A 20166-nucleotide genomic window follows, 5' to 3' on the forward strand; every position below is an offset into this window, starting at 1 on the left:
GTCATCAAAAACCTGAGTATAAGGAGGGCATATTGACAGGGCCTGTAAATCACTTACCCTACGTGCCGATGTTAAGGCTACTAGTAAAACTGTTTTAAGGGTAAGTAACTTAGGTGATAACTCCTGCAAAGGCTCAAAGGGCTGTTTAGTCAGGGCTTCTAAGACCAAATTTAGATCCCAAGGAGGGATTTTTGGGATAATGACCGGCCGAGATCTACTGCAAGATTTTATGAATCGTGAGACCCATCTATTTGAGGCAAGATTACAATTATATAGGGCCCCCAGGGCAGAAACCTGAACTTTAAGGGTGCTGGTTGCCAACCCAAGATGTAACCCTGCTTGCAGAAACTCTAAGATAGGACCTATAGGAGCCACCTCCCCCAATGGTTCACCCAGGAAGTCGAGGAATTTTTTCCATGTCCTACCATAGATCCTGGAGGTTATGGGTTTTCTGCTTTTCAACAGGGTGGAGATTAACCCTGGAGAGAATCCTTGGCGACTTAGTAACGCCCTCTCAAATTCCAGGCTGCGAGATGGAAGCCCTTCACCTGAGAGTGGGTCACTGGGCCCTGGGTTAGCAGGTCCGGAACCTCTGGCAGGATCCATGGGTCTGTTACCGACATCTGCCTTAGAAGGGAGAACCAAGGTCTCCTTGGCCAAAAAGGAGCTATGAAGATGATATTCGCCTGATCCTCTCTGATCTTCCGGATCACAGCTGGAATCATCACTATCGGGGGGAATGCGTAGGCCAGAGAAAACTTCCAAGGTATCAGTAGGGCATCTACTGCGAAGGGATGTTCTCTCGGATTCAAGGAGCAGAACCTCCTGACTTTTCTGTTGTGGGAGTTGGCGAACAAGTCTATCTCTGGTGTGCCCCAGGCTTGGACTATTTGTTGAAATATCTGGGGGTTTAATGACCATTCCCCCTGCTTTAAGCCTCTGCGACTCAGGAAGTCCGCTTGAGTGTTTTCTGTGCCTTTGATGTGCAATGCCGACAGAGATGACAGGTGTTGTTCTGCTAGTTGAAAAAGTATGTTTGATGCCTGCATGAGGCCTTTGCACCTCGTTCCCCCCTGATGATTGACATACGCCACCACTGCTCGATTGTCCGTCAGGATTCGAGTATGGCGACCCCGGAGTAAAGGAAGAAAATGTCTTAGGGATTTCTCCACTGCCCACAGCTCTTTTTCGTTTGATCCATAGTTCTTTTCTCGTATGGACCAGGTCCCTTGTACAGAGTGAGACCTCAGGTGAGCCCCCCAACCTGTACCACTTGCGTCGGTCGTGATAATGTCTATGACCGGATTTTGCCACCGGACCCCCATTGTCAGGTGGTTTCTCACAGTCCACCAAACTAGGGAATCCCTTACGCCCAGGGAGAGACATAGATTTCCTTCTAAATGCCCTTTTAGTAGTCTTTGAGCTGAGAGAACTTCCCACTGTAGTTGTCTTAGGTGGAATTGTGCCCATTCTACTGCCGGAATACACGATGTTAACGAGCCTAGAAGGGACATTGCCTTTCTCAGAGTCATTGTCGGCTGGCGTATTGCTGTACTGGTCAGATTTATTATTTTGTCTACCTTGTTTTCTGGAAGAAGGCAGAGCTGACGTTCGGAGTCCAGTATTAACCCCAGGAAAGATTGTAATTTTACTGGCAGCAGTCTGGACTTGGGGATATTTATTATCCAACCCAGCTCCCTTAGAGTTGATGTTACCACTGATACTTGATGAGTGCAGTGGGACTCTGATCTTCCTATTACCAGGAAATCGTCCAGATATGGGACAATGACTACATCCCGGGACCGGAGGTATGACATAACCTCCACCATCACCTTGGTGAAAACCCTGGGAGCTGTAGACAGACCGAACGGAAGGGCTGTGTATTGATAATGTTTTATCTGGTTCTGGACATAGAGAGCTACTCTCAAATATTTCTGATATTCCGGATGTATTGGTATATGATAATACGCGTCTTTCAAGTCGATTACTGCCATGAAGCAGTGTTGGAAAAGGAGTTTTATGGTCGTATTTATAGACTCCATCTTGAAAGAGTAGTTCTCTATGGATTGGTTGAGTTTTCTCAAATTTATAATAGTTCTCCAAGAACCATCCGGTTTTTGGATCAAGAAGAGGGGGGAGTAAAATCCCTCTCTCTCCTCCCGAGCAGGAACCTCCTGAAGAACCCTTTTTTGGATGAGTCCCAAGACTTCGGTTTCTAGGGCAGATTGTTCCTGCAGAGACTTTCTTCGGGGAGTTATGATAAAGTTTCGTCTGGGTGGACAGGTGAATTTTATTTTGAGGCCGTCTCTGATGATATTTATGACCCAGGTACTGGGGGAGATGTTTACCCAGGCCGGAAAGAAGAGGGAGAGTCTTCCTCCCACTTCTGGCGTAATGTCATTGGGGGGATTTTTTGGCTGAAGTAGAGGGCCCTTTAAACATATAGCCTGAGCCTCTTTTATCCCTAAAGTCCCAGTTTTTCCTCTCCCCTGGGGGGCGACCTCTATTAAATCTTCTCCTCCGAAAAAAGGGTTTTTTGGACTCTTTAGGGATATTGGGAAAGCCTTTCTTTTTATCTCCTGCATGTTCCAGGATTTCTTCAAGCTTCTTCCCAAAGAGAAGTTGACCATCACATGGGATGGAGCACAGCTTGTGTTTAGATGGTAAATCCCCCGGACAACCTTTGAGCCAGAGGGCTCTTCTTGCCGCATTAGACAAGCTCGCTGCTCTGGCCGTTAGTCTTGCGGAATCTGCAGAAGAGTCTGCTAAAAAGGCTGCTGCTCCTTGCACTAAGGATATATTGGCAAGGATGTCGGTTCTGGGTACCTTGTCCCTTAGCTGATCCTCTATCTGCTGTAGCCAGACCATCAGAGCGCGGGCCGTACATGTTCCAGCGACTGCTGGCTTCAGGCCCCCCGCTGAGGCTTCCCAGATATGTCTGAGAAACCCATCTGCTTTTTTGTCAAGCGGGTCTTTAAGAACACCCGAGTCCTCTAATGGGAGGGATGATTTTTTTAAGCATTTGGCTACCGCTCCGTCAATTTTTGGGATCTTTTCCCAGGGTTCAGAGTCTTTATTCTCAAAGGGATATCTCCTTTTGGATGAAGAGGGCAAAGAACCCATTTTTTCAGGTCTTTTCCACTCTTTCTCGATTAATGCTTTTATTTTTGCATTAACTGGAAACGTGCGTTTCCTCCTCTCTTCTAAGCCACCAAACATGACATCCTCTAGTGACCTAGGTGTCTTCTCTTCTTTAAGGCCCATTGCAGACCTAACTGCTTTGACTAATTTGTCCACGTCCTCAGTGGGAAAGCATGGACGACCCCCTGAATCACTGTCCGAGGAGGAATCTGAAGAGTGGACCGAGGCTGGAGAAGTAGAGGGAGATCGGGATGTTTTATGACTCCCCTGTCTCTGAGAGGTATCCGACTCTGTGGATGCCTTACGGCTTCTCCCTCTTGGCTCGCTAAGGGCCAATTTCAAGGAGTCTTTAATTTCAGCCTGTATTATGGCTTTAAGGCTAGTGGCGAAATTAGGGGTTTCTTCTTGAATAGTCTTATTAATGCAGTCAGCACAGAGATCCTTCTGATACTGCACTGCAAGCGGGTTTTTACAAAGGGCACACTCTCGGTTCTTTGTTTTACCGGTAGCTTTCCTGGACCCCTAGTGATCAAAACAGAAAAATGGACCCTGTTACCATAAGGGATACATTCACGTAGATCACTCACCACCGCCGACAATCAAGGGTACCGATTTTGGAGGCTGGACAGATGCACGTGAAGCGTCCCTCCTGGACGCCGACGAATCTTGCCGGACGGAACGACCACTGTTTCTACCACTTGAGCGGCTGCTCCTGGTATGCTGGTGGCTCGGCAAGGCATCTGGTGAGAGCTCCTGCTGCTGTTGCTGTTGTGAAAGCGGCTGCTGCAGCTGCTCTTGTTGTCCTACTTCCATGGTGAAGTTTTTGGACATGAGCGCGTCTTCTGTGGTCTACCACCCTTTTATGGGGGGACCACTGCACTCCCCGCCTCTCCGGTGCCCAGTAATGGCCCCTCCCCCTCTCTGCCATGCCGCCGGAGTCTTCATTCACCGGCCGGCGTTTTCTTCATGGGCGCCGCCATCTTGGATCCGGCGCCTGCCTCCGACGCCACACGGGCACGCCCATTCCCAGCGTGCCTGGCGTGTGACGTCAGAAGAGCGACCCGGAAGCGGCCGCCGCGCCTGGACGCCGGCAGAGAGGGGAGGGCGGCGTGGCAGCCATGGAAGGAACCCGGTCCTCCAACCATGCTGCGCAACGCCCGCACGGACGCAGTGACCCGGGGGGACCTGCGGACGGCGCCTCCAGGACCCGAACCTCCGACGCACAGGCGCTGCCTGTTCTTCCACGCCGGGACGGGACCTGGGTAAGTTGAACCGCCGTGTTCAGTACAAGGGTCCCTGTCAGGACAGGAAACCCAACTGAAGCGAGGGAGAGGTACCGCCCTTTTATTTTCAGTAGGGTTTCCTGTCCTGACTGGGCGGATCCCCTCTCTCAGGTGTGCCGTCATGGGGGAAGGGAAAAAAAAGTGTGAGGTTTACTTTATGGGGATAGAAGACAATCTTGCATTACAATGTATAGAAATGCAGCAAGGAGCCCAGAGCTTGATCCTGGAAGAGCGCTACTAGTATACAGGTCCGATAATCACCGAGGAAACTGCAGGGAGCAGCCCGACAGGGTCTCCTCCTCACCAAGCAGTCATGTGTGATCGGTCGGACCCCCAATGCAAAAAAACTAAATACGAGAGCAAAAAAAACATGTACAGTGATAACCTGGAGTGTGAGAAAACTGTTTATTGTACGAGGAGATGGCAAAACACGTCTAGGATCTGGGTCTCTCCTTCTTGCCTTTGTACAAAGCCAGCAGGGACACATTGGCTACTTTCACAACCTTGAACCTGACACCGGGAATGTCACCAACAGCGTGACCGGCCCGACCGAATCCAGCCACCAAAACTTCATCGTTCTCCTAAGAGAAAAAGAAAAGGGAAAATGTACGTGTCACAAAGAATCACTGATGATGCAGATTACACACGGCCCCCGGAGGACGAGACCCAACCTTCATTTACTCGTCTTGTAATAACGAAACTTAATTGGAGAAAGGAGCCCATCAGTGAGATTTCACCCACCAGTCACTGTTACATTAGGGCGTGTGACTTCTAAAACTGTTCTCGTTGGATATATTTGGAGAAGGACCTTTTCAACAGTTTCCTGGAGGGTTTTTTTTTTTGCCAACCCGGCAAATTATCCCTTACAGGATGGGGGATTATGGATTGCTGGAGGTCTGACTGCTGGGACCCCAAGTGAATGCAATCAGAGACCAGTTCTCAGAATCTAATAGAGGTATAAGCAGTAGGACGCTGGTAACTGGCAAGCTGCCCCCCCTGCAGATGGACAAAACATGCCTGCTTAGGGTAACCCTTTTGTTCACTGTAAGCAAGTTATTCTACTGAAGTAAAGGATTTGGAGCCGATCAGATTAGTCCAGGAGACCGCTCCAGATCCCTTTATTATTTCTTGACCGACATCCCGAGGACATCATGTGAAGCCAGTGTGACCCTCTCCTGACTGCTGCCCCCAACCAAAATTACCTCAATGAAGTTCAAGCAGCCGTCATTGGGAACGAAGGCGGTGATCTTCTTGCCGTTCTTGATGAGTTGCACTCGAACACATTTTCTGATGGCAGAGTTGGGCTGTTTGGCCTCAACACCACTAAAAACACAAGAATAGACCAGAATAAGATCAGGCTGCGGATCACAGTGCACACTGAAATGGCAAAATACTACCGCAGTCAGGCTTAGTTCACATATTGGGCCCTTGCTGCAGATTTTATATGTGAATTTGAGTGCAGAAAACACATGAATATGTCAATTGTTTTTGTAGACTCTGCAGATTTCACCATTTCCAATGGAAAGTGAAAATCTGCAGGTAACAAGCGGTAATAAGCGCATTTTTACCATGGAAACATCTGCACTAAAGGTCAAGTCTGACTACAGAGCGGGATCGTGATCACACAGGTCGCTCCTTGCTGCACGTAAGGACACATACTTCAGTGCACAAATCCAGCAACCCTGATAAATGTACTTGGGGGCCTCTCTGGCTACAAGCAGGTGCAGACCTGTGCTGCAAATGTCACCAAATCCTGGAATACATGCAGTAATCTAGGATTAGAAAACAGTGTCAATGCTTAGAACCCACATGTAATAAACATGTCGGCACAACGGTGGTCCTGCCCCCATTGGCTTTGATTTAATCCACTGTTGAAAGAGTGTAAAGTAACACATTTTCGCACAAAAATGACTTGGGCCAAAATCTGCAACATTTTCACACCACATAAGTGTTAAAACGAAATCGATCATTTCTAATTAGATTTCTAATTACGACACACAAGTCCGGCCACTTACACTTTTTCCAGGACGATGCCTTTGGCGTGGGAAGCGCCTCCAAAAGGGTTAGCCTTGAGCGCTGTCCCCAGGTGGGCCTTCTTGTACTGCTTGTCGTGCCATTTCTGCTCACGTCGGTTGTCGCGGAGCTTTCTTGCTGTACGAAGACCACGGCACTTACCTGAGAATGGAGAAATAGGTTAGTAAAATATACGTCTGCTGCCCAGGATTGCTGGGAATTGTAGTTTCACAACCTAATGTGTCACAGGTTAGCGTATACTGCCGTATGGAATTATTTTAGGGCTTTGTGATTGCAATAACTTCTTATACCACCCCTCCCCCGGTCTAGTGCTGTGAGGGCATGTTCTTGGGGTACATTACAGCATTTCCAATGTAAATGAGAAATGGGGGAATCTGCAGTTTTGCTGTGGTGACCCTGCTGTGTAGATTGCTTTACTAAGTTCTTACTTTTATAGTTTGCAGTAACCCCAATTATGTGGCTTTTATTTTTGACACATTGTAAATAACTTTTCTGCCCCCATGGCTTTTTTCCTCTCTTAATCTCTCAGGTCACATTTATATACCAAATACTGACCTTCTGCGCCCTCCCACCCCCCCACCCACTAATTGGGTCTAATGCCTTCTGATGTGGCCAGGATGTGACTGATGCAGCCTGGCGGTGGCTGCAGCTCATCAGGGAACATGGCGGATGGCAGAGCAGACTGGCACCATGGTAAAGGAACCCCTGCAGACAGTCCCATGGTATTTAATGAAAGAATATAGCCAAGGTCAGCGTCATCTCTGATCACTGCCGTTAGATGGTTGACCGCTGGAAGATACAGCCGGCAGCCACAAGTGATGATGCCGGCAGCGATGTTTATGATGGGAGGTGACAGCCCGCAGCCACAAGTGATGGTGCCGGCAGTGATGTTTATGATGGGAGGTGACAGCCCGCAGCCACAAGTGATGGTGCCGGCAGCAATGTCTATGATGGGAGGTGACAGCCCGCAGCCACAAGTGATGATGCCGGCAGCGATGTTTATGATGGGAGGTGACAGCCCGCAGCCACAAGTGATGATGCCGGCAGCGATGTTTATGATGGGAGGTGACAGCCCGCAGCGATGTTTATGATGGGAGGTGACAGCCCGCAGCCACAAGTGATGATGCCGGCAGCGATGTTTATGATGGGAGGTGACAGCCCGCAGCGATGTTTATGATGGGAGGTGACAGCCCGCAGCCACAAGTGATGATGCCGGCAGCGATGTTTACGATAGGAGGTGACAGCCCGCAGCGATGTTTATGATGGGAGGTGACAGCCCGCAGCGATGTTTATGATGGGAGGTGACAGCCCGCAGCCACAAGTGATGATGCCGGCAGCGATGTTTACGATAGGAGGTGACAGCCCGCAGCCACAAGTGATGATGCCGGCAGCGATGTTTACGATAGGAGGTGACAGCCCGCAGCCACAAGTGATGGTGCCGGCAGCAATGTTTATGATAGGAGGTGGTCTTATGTGTCTGATGTGCGGCCCTGATGGAGCCAATCGGGCAGAAGCATCAACAGCACTGACCGGAGACTCCACACATCACAAGTCATCACCGAGGATCGGGATAGGAAAGTTCCAACCCAGCAGTGACTGAGCAAGTTTGGGGGTTTTGATTTTTTTCCTCTTTGCTGGGGGGGGGGGGGAATTTACCTGCCTTCTAAAAGTTATGTTTGCACCATCAGGAATCCCTGCTCTTTGGATGCAGCAGATACCCCGCTCCGCCCAAAGCGCTGCCCCTTGTTGAACGCGCGGTGATTCCAGATATGTTCATTGAGCACATCTGGAATCACGGCATCGTATTCATAGACTGGGTTATTTATCTCACGGGGATGGTGCGTCTCAGCAAGATAGACATGCTGCAGTCTGGAGAGACGCGCCACATGTCCGGATACGCGGGTCTGCCGCCTGTGTACTTGTACGCATAGTGGAGATGGGATTTCACTAAATCCGCTCTGAGGTAACGTCTGGACGCTGCGGGGTGGATGATGCAGGTGTACACAGCGTCCAATCCGCAGCTAATCCTGAAGGAAACACTGAAGCCACCAATTCAGAAAAACATCAGCGATTCAGACCACAAAAAAAAATGTAATTCTTAAAAAAAAATGGTGAATTTCTAACACATTTGCTCGGTGACGGCTCGGGTCCCTCATCATTGTGCCCCACTATAAAGGCCATGCGGCCTCCCCGCACATTACACGGCGGTGTCATGGCGCCTCCTCACTGCGCCTCATGGAGTCACCAGTCCCGCGCCTCATCTCCCCGGGCCCCGGCCGCTCTCCCTCCCGCTCACACCCGGGATCTGCCGCCCGCTCCCCGCACAGCACGGTCCCCTCCCGGCCGCACGGCAGCCGCTTCACGCGAGCAGCCTCACTCACCCATCCTGCCTGATTCAGGGCCGACTGCGGAAAGACTGATTCCCAGAAGCCACCGAGAGACCCGGCCGCTGCCAGGACCCCAGAAAGGCCGTCCTCAGCGATGCCTGATCCACAAACACCCACGTTATAGCCGGTATCGCTCTCTAGGCCACCATTACACCCTGGTATCTGACTGGACAATATTCATATATTATGTAGACGACTTGCGGATGATTTCATGCTTAAAATATTGAGGTTTTCTTTTGCCCCCAACAGGCAGTAGCTGGTAAAAGACTTAGTAAACTACAAATCCCGTGATGCTTAGCGGTTCAGGGGGCCTGAAGCTCACTCCGCCCCCGAACGGCCCCATAGTAGTCTGGTCACGTGGACAATAACATGAGCCAGCTTACTGCTATGCTAGTCAAAGAGATGGGTGTTGGGGCTGGAGCCGGAGGAGCTGAGACTTGTAGTCCCCCACACTGAATTGCAGGCTCCGCTGTCCATTTTATTTATGTGTGATAATGACGGCAGCTGCAGTGTGTGCTGAGAGAGACAGTGCCCCCTTATGGCTGCAGGGCCTCCATTGTAACCAGTCTCCCCTCTGATAGCCACAGTGCCCCCCATAGCAACCAAGACCCCCGTTATAGTCACAGTGCCCCCATAGTAACCAGGTACCTACCTGATAGTCACAGTGCCCCCATAGTAACCAAGACCCCCGTTATAGCCTCAGTGCCCCCATGGTAACCAGGTACCTACCTGATAGTCACAGTGCCCCCCATAGCAACCAAGACCCCCGTTATAGTCACAGTGCCCCCATAGTAACCAAGACCCCCGTTATAGCCTCAGTGCACCCATGGTAACCAGGTACCTACCTGATAGTCACAGTGCCCCCCATAGTAACCAAGACCCCCGTTATAGTCACAGTGCCCCCATAGTAACCAAGACCCCCGTTATAGTCACAGTGCCCCCATAGCAACCAAGACCCCCGTTATAGTCACAGTGCCCCCATAGTAACCAAGACCCCCGTTATAGCCGCAGTGCCCCCATGGTAACCAGGTACCTACCTGATAGTCACAGTGCCCCCCATAGTAACCAAGACCCCCGTTATAGTCACAGTGCCCCCATAGTAACCAAGACCCCCGTTATAGCCACAGTGCCCCCATAGTAACCAAGACCCCCGTTATAGCCTCAGTGCCTCCATAGTAACCAGGTGCCTACCTGATAGTCACAGTGCCCCCCATAGTAACCAAGACCCCCGTTATAGCCACAGTGCCCCCATAGTAACCAGGTGCCTACCTGATAGTCACAGTGCCCCCATAGCAACCAAGACCCCGTTATAGCCTCAGTGCCTCCATAGTAACCAGGTGCCTACCTGATAGTCACAGTGCCCCCCATAGTAACCAAGACCCCCGTTATAGCCACAGTGCCCCCATAGTAACCAGGTGCCTACCTGATAGTCACAGTGCCCCCATAGCAACCAAGACCCCGTTATAGCCTCAGTGCCCCCATAGTAACCAGGTGCCTACCTGATAGTCACAGTGCCCCCCATAGTAACCAAGACCCCCGTTATAGCGTCAGTGCCCCCACAGTAACCAGGTGCCTACCTGATAGTCACAGTGCCCCCATAGTAACTGTGGCTATAAGGAGGGCACCTGGTGACTATGGGGGCACTGTGGCTATAACGGGGGAGACTGGTCATTATGATTTAAAAAGAGAAAACAACAAAAATATCTTATTGACCCCCTGGGAAGGGGAACAATATCATTAGTCTACTCAGCCATCAACCCTCCACATGATGAGAATAACTCTAATTCATGGTACAATGGGAGGAGGATTCACTATATCTGTGGAGAGCTGACAGCGATGTTGGAAGCCCCCAGACGTCTGTTGTGAAGACTTCCCTGAACGTTCTCCACAGAACATACCATGTCCCGGCAAAACTTCATAGCATTTACCCAAATGTTTCAGAGGATGCAATTTACTAGGAGATGTGTACCATACTTGGTGGCCTTGCCCAGCGGTATCAGACCTGTGGCACAAAGTGAATCTTCTCATTGTACAAATGTTTGAGGGACAGTCCAATTAGACCCCTTTATCTTGCTCCTGGGGGCAAAACACCCGGGATTCACTAATAACTTACACAGACTGGTACATTTTCCATTTATGGCCACCACAATCCACGTAGCGGCAAAGTGGAAGTCCCCTTCACTCTGTGTATCTCTGGTAAGACAGAGGATGAATGCTATCATGCTACAGTATATGAGCGTATTGAAGCCACCAGAGCTGACATGTGGACCCCTTCTGTAAGATATGGAACCCGTGGATGGATCTAGATCCGAACACACAACTAAAGGTACCTTCACACTAAACGATATCGCTAGCGATCCGTGACGTTGCAGCGTCCTGGATAGCGATATCGCTGGTCGTTTAGGAAAGTTCAGAACTTTATTTAGTCGTCCAATCGCCGTGTATCGTCGTGTTTGACAGCAAAAGCAACGATACCAGCGATGTTTTACAATGGTAACCAGGGTAAATATCGGGTTACTAAGCGCAGGGCCGCGCTTAGTAACCCGATGTTTACCCTGGTTACCAGCGTAAAAGTAAAAAAAACAAACAGTACATACTCACCTGCGCGTCCCCCGGCGTCCGCTTCCCACACTGACTGAGCGCCGGCCGTAAAGTGAAAGCACAGCACAGCGGTGACGTCACCGCTCTGCTGTTAGGGCCGGCGCTCAGTCAGTGCAGGGAAGCGGACGCCAGGGGACGCGAAAGTGAGTATGTACGGTTTGTTTTTTTACATTTTGACGCTGGTAACCAGGGTAAACATCGGATTACTAAGCGCGGCCCTGCGCTTTACACTTTAATTAGCCCTTTTCTGTGCAATTGACACTGCACTTCGCACCTTATATTCCTATATGTCCCTTTTTTTGTATTTGACGCACTGCTTGTAAAATACTTCAATTGCATTTTTTTGGTCACTGTTGCAAAAAAAAAATTTTTGCCTCTTTGGGGGTTTGATTTTTTTCACAGATTGACTATGATTATTTATTTCTCCCCACTAACCTATTTAACACTATATATACAATTATTTTTGTTGACATTATTTATTTGCAGTCATTTTCACAGATTTTTTTGCACATTGTTTCTATTTAATTTGTAAGTAATTTTTTCCTATATTCGATAATCTTTGGGAGCTATTTTATGTGATCACATATATATTAATATTTATTACATTTTTATATTGTGATCAATAATCAAAATTATATTTTATTTCATTTAAATTGTTTTCCCTTCTGGTCCGCTACTTTTTATGTTAGGCCCATATATTCAACTATATATTTATAAAAATATTCTCTTAAATATATTTTTATACAACACTGTCCTGATACATGCACATGTTTCTTATACAGTACTACTGTTTGCCTCTATATGTTTAATAAAGGCAATTTTATTCTAATATTTCTTGTCCAGTATTTTATGATAGTCCACCGTTTCAGGGTTTCTTTTCTGTTCTCATGTTCCAAAGGAGAATTTCTTTTTTCTATAGTCTATACTTAATATGGCATGTCTGATGTGAACTGATGATCATGAATTGATATGATCCACTGTAATCAAGTATTGAAACCAAGAATCCATTGAGCTATAGAAATATCAGGAAAGTTTTTTCAGTGTAATATTCTTTTTATTGGATTGTATGAACACCCATTGCGGTTCCTCTTCTATGACTCAAAGAAGCAATGTCAACCCAATGCTATTCTTGGGATGGACCCACGACATGAAATCGGGTTATCACCTTCACCCGGGTTTTCAGAGTTTAGATAATCCCAGTGTTTTATTAGCAGTGTGAGGACCCATAGCGGTTCCCGAATGTTGGGGATTTCTGTACCTAATTGACTCGCTGCTCAGAAGAATCTATTCAGGATCCGCAACCTGGAGAAAGAAAGGAAGGAAACCTTAGAGGTGAGCGATCCAACAGCGTGACACAACATGGCAGCACTTTTTAATGTCACATTTGCAAATATGTCAACCACAATGTAAGATTTTAAGTTGGAGTAAGAAATCTTCTCTCTAGGGTATTATCTCTTTTTGTACAACTGTATCTTTCTGAATAATTTCTTGTAAAAATCAACTGTTTTGTGTATGCAGCTCCTATGCAGATTCATGTACATTCAGCCATTTCCTACAACAAATGATCACGAACGGCAGCATTGTGATCCTCATTTTCGTGCTCACTGGAGTCCTAATAAATCATTTCAATGATGTGGGGTGATTTTGGCTGTGATACTGAGAGCAAACGTTACATTTTGGTATATCGTGTTCTAAAGGTGAATTTCTGTTTTATACTATATATTTTACAGGTAACATATAACACCCCAAATAGATGCAACACCACAGTCTCGGAAACCCAGACACATGCAGCTTTGGTGGAATTAGGCGTTAGGCGAGTATAACTGTGTTAGTTTTCCATTTGTATTTAAAAATAACAGTCTTTTGTTTTATTTCTAATTAAAGACTTTATTCTGGCTGTGTATTTACCATATAACTATAGGATTAGTAATGTATAGGAGCCTTATAGACGCGTCTCCATTACTAAGCCGTGGGCTTGATGTCACCTGACAATACCCGAAGAAAACAATTTCCCATGCTTTTCAAAGGGCCAAGGGACTGAACCAGGATCTGTTCATTTCCCCCAGTGATCGCCATCAGGACAGAAGCGTCCGATTTATCACGGACTACAATGACCAATGGAACCGGGTAAGGAACATTCTAGCATCCCATTGGGATATCCTTACAACGGACACACAAACCTCTCCCTTAGTCACTCCCCGTCCTGCCCTAACGGCCAAGAGGGCTCCCAACCTGGGTGACATTCTGACCAGGAGCCACTTTTCACATCCCTCCACCAGTCTGAATCGTGGGATACGATTTAGGGGGTCATTCGCTCGTGGGGAATGTAGTGTTTGTCAATATATCCCAGCTACTAGAGATTTCTTCACCAATCCTCTTGATTCAAAGTCATATCGGTTGACATCCTACATCAACTGCAAGGCTGTTAATGTGATCTATGCTATCATCTGCCCCTGCAATAAGCTGTATGTGGGCCAGACTTCTCAGGAGCTTAGAATGAGGGCACAGAAACATCTGTCCACGATACATCTGGCAGCTTCTGACATTAAAAAGGACAAGACGGTGTCCCCAATTGCCTCACATTTTTTGACTGATCATGGTGGCTCCTCTGCTCACATTTCCTTTTTTGGCCTACAGAAAATTCAACTTCATGCTAGAGGTGGAAACCACAGGAAGCGGTTGCTTCAAATCGAATCTCGGTGGATCTTCAATCTGCGGAGTCTTTCACCATGGGCCATGGCTGAACGTCCCCACATATGTACTCACACCTGCTGGGACTCTCCATTTATGAATATCCTCCTATTATATGTTTACAATATGTTAAGTAAACCATTGAGTAGTATTCTACATGGTTCCTTTTTTTCTCTTTTTTTTTTTTTTAGCTTGGGGTGCATATTTTTATCTGTTCCATTCTGATAAGTACATATATTCGGGGCCTTTGCCTCCTCCATATCTCCCTGCTATTATAGCAGGCACCTATTGGCGTCCTCCAGTTCCGGATTACTGTGGTATGTAATCAGGCTATTGCCGTTTTCTCACATCATTCACCTGTCCTCAATCTTGACCAATCTGACTGCTATTTAAGACTTCTTGGCTCCCTCTCCTGTCACTTCCCCTGACGAAGCTGCATCCTGCAGCGATACGCGTGGGGCTCTCCCCACACTACTTGGGTCCCGGGACCATTCCCTTTCTGACTCTGTGACGGCTGACGCCACGCACTGGACTGCCTGATATAGTCAGTGACGCTGCTACCATGAGGCGACTTGAGCTCTTTGGCTCAGGCGGCAGAAGAGAGGGGGCAGCAGATTCTGTAACTGGATTTGCGCTGCTAGGTTTTTTTTTTTTTTTTTTTTTTTAACTCCGGGGTCAAATGCCCGGGGAGAAGGATGGGGGAGCCACGCACGCAGGGGAGAAGGATGGGGGAGCCACGCACGCAGGGGAGGAGGATGGGGGAGCCACGCACGCAGGGGAGGAGGATGGGGGAGCCACGCACGCAGGGGAGAAGGATGGGGGAGCCACGCACGCAGAGGAGAAGGATGGGGGAGCCACGCACGCAGGGGAGAAGGATGGGGGAGCCACGCACGCAGGGGAGAAGGATGGGGGAGCCACGCACGCAGGGGAGAAGGATGGGGGAGCCACGCACGCAGGGGAGGAGGTTGGGGGAGCCACGCACGCAGGGGAGGAGGATGGGGGAGCCACGCACGCAGGGGAGGAGGATGGGGGAGCCACGCACGCAGGGGAGGAGGATGGGGGAGCCACGCACACAGGGTGGGAGGATGGGGGAGCCACGCACACAGGGTGGGAGGATGGGGGAGCCACGCACACAGGGTGGGAGGATGGAGTATAAATATGGAGTATAAATACTAGGCCCTATAGGGGGGGACACAGTGTGTATAGAAAGGAGAGGTCAGTGTGAAGAACATGTACCATAAGAGGGACAGTGTGGGGGTCATATTTTGTGCAGACAATATAGTGAGGGGCAATTTATTATACAGGAGCATTATAATGACACATCTTTAAGGGCGTCTTGTGGAGACTTTCTGCAAAAGAGTGGAGAAGATGGAAGTCTGCAGAGACGGCTGTGGATGAGAAAACTCATCATGGGATCTGGACAAGATGAAGAAAAGAAGGAGAACGACTCCAGAGGCGACGTCATCTATAAGGTACCTGGATGTAAATGTTATTTGTGATACTAATTTTCATGTTTTTATTTATGTTAGGAGCATTAAAGGGGATGTCCAGGTTTGTAATGAGTCTGCAGTCATTCTTTGTGACTGCAGACTTCTGACTTCTCACAGTGCGCCCTGCACACTGTCAGGATTCTCTGGTGCTGGCGATTTACATACATGCGGTCACGTGCTGACTAGACATGTGTGACCTCACTCTATGAAAATGAACTGAGTGAGGCCGGGCACGTCTAGTCGGAATGTGGTCAGAAGTATACAAATCACATGCTTGTGCTGACATGACCGTCCACCGGCCAGGGAGAATCCCAAATGTGTGCAGTGCATTAGCTGTGAGAATTCAGAAGCTGCGATGTCAGGATTCAGCTCTGCAGGTTCCAGTCGTCACATGGACACGTCACTCATATGCGATTTTCATACTCATGGTCCTGTGACATCGAGCTTCTCTTCTGCTTCTCTCAGTTTTTCACTGAACATTGAGAGCATTAGGGAGAGGAGCTCGTGGGCACATGACTGAGTGTGCAAATCCCATATGTCCTTGGTGGAGGGGGGGGGGGGCGGGTTTACCAAAATTGCCCCTGGTGCCAGAAACCCTAGATACACCTCTGCTGGTATGCTACTGTGAGCGGCGATTACTGGGATCGGTGGAGGGATGTGTGTGCACAGGCAGTGAGGCAGGGACTGTGTGAGTGTGTGTGTGTGGGGGGGGGGCGCCATTTTTCCTTTCGCCTCAGGCAGCAGAGAGGCTAGGTTCACCCCTGGATATGGTGATGTTCTTTTTTCACATTTAGCCTTTTGGCCCACTTTCCTGACATAGGTCTGCCCTTTTTCCTTCCATTTTGATGGCATATGTCGGCGGGTGAACCCTAAACGCTCCCTACACTACGCCAACAGTACTCCGCAGTGGTAGCTTTGCCTTTCCATAGGAGCTGTTTCTGGTATAAAACTCCCCCTTTTTTTTTTGTTTTTGAGGGATTTATGCTTATTCCCTTGCTGCACTTTAGTAGGCTTATCGGGGACCCCTAGCGAGCATTAGCCCCTTTGCTTATATAGGGGCAATCCCGCACTATATGGTACTCTGGGGACGCCCAGAGTTTTCCTGCTGCCTTGCTCTGTGTACACAAGCCATTGTCCGTGCATATGTGTGGTGCTATTTGTGATACATCATTGTACCCTAGGTTGTCCTTCTATATATTTCATGATAGTACCAATGGTGTGTTGGTGGCGTGATTTACGATATACTATTGTACCTTAAGCTGTCTCTATATATTGACTTATTATAGGACCAGTGGTGTGTTAGGTTGTATTTTAATATATGTTTTTACTTGTGTTTTCTGTCTTCCCTAATAAAAATTTTGTATTTTGGTATTTAATTGTATTTTGGGTGTGCGCCCTATATGCATAGTCTCTTTTCTTGTTTGTCTGATATATGCTGCTGCTATGCATTGAGTTGCACCCCTCACTATACTTACCCTATAGGTTGTGATTGGCTTCTTGCCCATTGGTAGTGCTCCCTAGCTTTCCCCCTTTTTTGCTGACAATACAAAGGTGACATCACCTCCACAAATATGAACCCCACTTGCCACCGCTACAGGGCAAGTGGGAAGAGCCAGGCAAAGCGCTAGAATTGGTACATCTAATAGATGCGCCTTTTCTGGGCAGCTGCGGGCTGCTATTTTTAGTCTGGGGGGCCTATATCAATGGCCCTTTACCAGCCTGAGAATAACAGCCCCCAGCTTTCAGCTTTAGCAAGACTGGTCAAAAAAGAGGTGACCCCACACCTTTTTTTTCAATTATTTATTTAAATAATTAAAAAACAACAACATTGGCACCCCTCTATTCTTGATAACCAGCCTTGCTGAAGCTGACAGCTGAGGGATGCAGCCCCCAGCTGTGAGTTTTGCCTGGCTGGTCATAGAAAATAGGGGGGACCCACGCTGTTTTTTTTTGGTTTTTTTTTCATTTATTTATTTACATTTCAGGCAGCGAGTGAGGAATACTCCCATCAGACGCTACTGCTGTCATTGTTATTAGCAGCAGCAGGTGTAGGCTGTTGGGAGTAATAGTCCCACCAGTCACCGCCTGCTGTCATTGTTATCACTTGAATACAACTCTCATCATTCTCCCTTGTTCATGCTGATCGCCGGCAGAGCAGGGGAGAATGAAGAGAGCTTCTTTAGCACCCGGCGCTTACTGTACCGCTGCTTCCCTGACGCCCGCCGTGTGGTACTGATGCGGCACAAGTTGCCACACATGTGCCGCAAGTATTACACACATGGACACTATCATCTCCGGTAACATTTTTTCCGGTACTGGAAATATCAGGACATTTGAATCTGGTGTGTAAAGTAGTAAAGAGATTACTAGTAAACCCGTGATGACATGCCAGGCATTACTAGTGCATGTGATGACAGTGCAGGCATTATCGTACACATACCATTAAATGAAAAACATTACTAGTAGCCATAATTACATATTAGGCATTACTATTACACATGATGGCACTGCAGGCATTACTAGTACAAATAATGACATGTTAGGCATTACTAGTACACATGACATTGCCGGCATTACTAGTGCACATGATGACATTGCCGGCATTACTAGTACAAATAATGACACGTCAGGCATTACTAGTGCACATGATGACATGTTAGGCATTACTAGTACACGATAACATTGCAGGCATTACTAGTACACATGATGATATTGCAGGTATTACTGGTGTACATAATGACATGTCAGGCATTACTAGTACACATGATGACATTGCAGGTATTACTAGTGCACATGATGACATGTCAGGCATTACTAGTACACATGATGACATGTCAGGCATTACTAGTGCACTTGATGACTTTGCAGGCATTACTATAGTGTGCACACATATCAGGCATCACTAGTGCACATGTCATGCTGAAAGAGAATTATTGGTGTTTGGTGTGACAGCTCAGGGCTGCGGCTTTGTCGGGCGCAGGCTGCAGAGTTCTGACCGATGTCTGGGGGTCTCAGCTCGGGGTTAATACGACATGCAGTGAATAGAGCGATTCTGCCCCTAACACAATATATTCTCTCCGCAGCTCCGTCTCTCAGTAACGCCAGACCCTTCATGAATTTCAATGAAATGAGCGAGTGCTCATCTAACATCGAAAGAAGAAATATAAGCCAGCTCACCCGTGATGCATAAACCAAACCTCGGGAGCACGGACCCGCTGTGTCCAGGCGTATAGAGTCCAAAAAAGAAGAGAATGTCCAGCTTCACCGAATCCGTAAAAAAGAGTTTTCTTTATTCACAAACTTTAAACATAGAGGATACAGACTTCAGCACGAACCATATGGGTAAGAATCTCAACGCGTTTCTGGAGACTAAGCTCCCTTGCTCATCTAACGTCCCCTTACAGACATCGATGTGGGAACTCCGCACACAGTGAGGCCGCCCTCCGCACACAGTGAGGCCGCCCTCCGCACACAGTGAGGCCGCCCTCCGCACACAGTGAGGCCGCCCTCCGCACACAGTGAGGCCGCCCTCCGCACACAGTGAGGCCGCCCTCCGCACACAGTGAGGCCGCCCTCCGCACACAGTGAGGCCGCCCTCCGCACACAGTGAGGCCGCCCTCCGCACACAGTGAGGCCGCCCTCCGCACACAGTGAGGCCGCCCTCCGCACACAGTGAGGCCGCCCTCCGCACACAGTGAGGCCGCCCTCCGCACACAGTGAGGCCGCCCTCCGCACACAGTGGGGCCGCCCTCCGCACACAGTGGGGCCGCCCTCCGCACACAGTGGGGCCGCCCTCCGCACACAGTGAGGCCGCCCTCCGCACACAGTGGGGCCGCCCTCCGCACACAGTGAGGCCGCCCTCCGCACACAGTGAGGCCGCCCTCCGCACACAGTGAGGCCGCCCTCCGCACACAGTGAGGCCGCCCTCCGCACACAGTGAGGCCGCCCTCCGCACACAGTGAGGCCGCCCTCCGCACACAGTGAGGCCGCCCTCCGCACACAGTGAGGCCGCCCTCCGCACACAGTGAGGCCGCCCTCCGCACACAGTGAGGCCGCCCTCCGCACACAGTGAGGCCGCCCTCCGCACACAGTGAGGCCGCCCTCCGCACACAGTGAGGCCGCCCTCCGCACACAGTGAGGCCGCCCTCCGCACACAGTGAGGCCGCCCTCCGCACACAGTGGGGCCGCCCTCCGCACACAGTGGGGCCGCCCTCCGCACACAGTGGGGCCGCCCTCCGCACACAGTGGGGCCGCCCTCCGCACACAGTGAGGCCGCCCTCCGCACACAGTGAGGCCGCCCTCCGCACACAGTGAGGCCGCCCTCCGCACACAGTGAGGCCGCCCTCCGCACACAGTGAGGCCGCCCTCCGCACACAGTGAGGCCGCCCTCCGCACACAGTGAGGCCGCCCTCCGCACACAGTGAGGCCGCCCTCCGCACACAGTGAGGCCGCCCTCCGCACACAGTGAGGCCGCCCTCCGCACACAGTGAGGCCGCCCTCCGCACACAGTGAGGCCGCCCTCCGCACACAGTGAGGCCG

General features: G+C 49.4%; 2 protein-coding genes and 1 long non-coding RNA gene across 3 annotated transcripts in view; 2 read left to right on the forward strand and 1 right to left on the reverse strand.

Moving 5' to 3' along the window:
• Positions 1 to 4812: 4812 nt before the first annotated feature.
• Positions 4813 to 8994, reverse strand: RPS23 (ribosomal protein S23). Its single transcript, XM_077268000.1, has 4 exons — positions 8840 to 8994; positions 6440 to 6599; positions 5627 to 5747; positions 4813 to 5005 (listed from the first exon to the last, which is right to left on the reverse strand). The coding sequence occupies exons 1-4, from the start codon at positions 8841 to 8843 to the stop codon at positions 4859 to 4861; spliced, it is 432 nt and encodes a 143-aa protein (XP_077124115.1). The 5' UTR covers positions 8844 to 8994; the 3' UTR covers positions 4813 to 4858.
• A 176-nt stretch (positions 8995 to 9170) lies between these two features.
• On the forward strand, positions 9171 to 14459 carry LOC143781401 (uncharacterized). Its single transcript, XR_013216689.1, has 5 exons — positions 9171 to 11171; positions 12658 to 12778; positions 13177 to 13259; positions 13474 to 13573; positions 14084 to 14459. It is a non-coding gene; the product is annotated as an uncharacterized LOC143781401 (long non-coding RNA).
• A 4355-nt stretch (positions 14460 to 18814) lies between these two features.
• LOC143781399 (protein-cysteine N-palmitoyltransferase HHAT-like protein) overlaps positions 18815 to 20166 on the forward strand; it is a 56990-nt gene continuing 55638 nt past the window's right edge. Inside the window, exon 1 of the mRNA XM_077267999.1 lies at positions 18815 to 18969. The gene's annotated coding sequence lies outside the window, so the exon portion shown is untranslated. The remainder of the gene's footprint in view (positions 18970 to 20166) is intronic.

This window comes from Ranitomeya variabilis, chromosome 6, assembly GCF_051348905.1.
Source record: "Ranitomeya variabilis isolate aRanVar5 chromosome 6, aRanVar5.hap1, whole genome shotgun sequence".
Lineage (NCBI taxonomy): Eukaryota > Metazoa > Chordata > Amphibia > Anura > Dendrobatidae > Ranitomeya > Ranitomeya variabilis.

Excerpts from the sequence above, each read along its gene's own strand:
- RPS23 (XM_077268000.1), bottom strand. Across the intron at positions 5,748-6,439 it reads GGCATCGTCCTGGAAAAAGT|TGGTGTTGAGGCCAAACAGC; the intron begins GTAAGTGGCCGG and ends TTGTGTTTTTAG. Across the intron at positions 5,006-5,626 it reads GCTGCTTGAACTTCATTGAG|GAGAACGATGAAGTTTTGGT; the intron begins GTAATTTTGGTT and ends TTTTTCTCTTAG.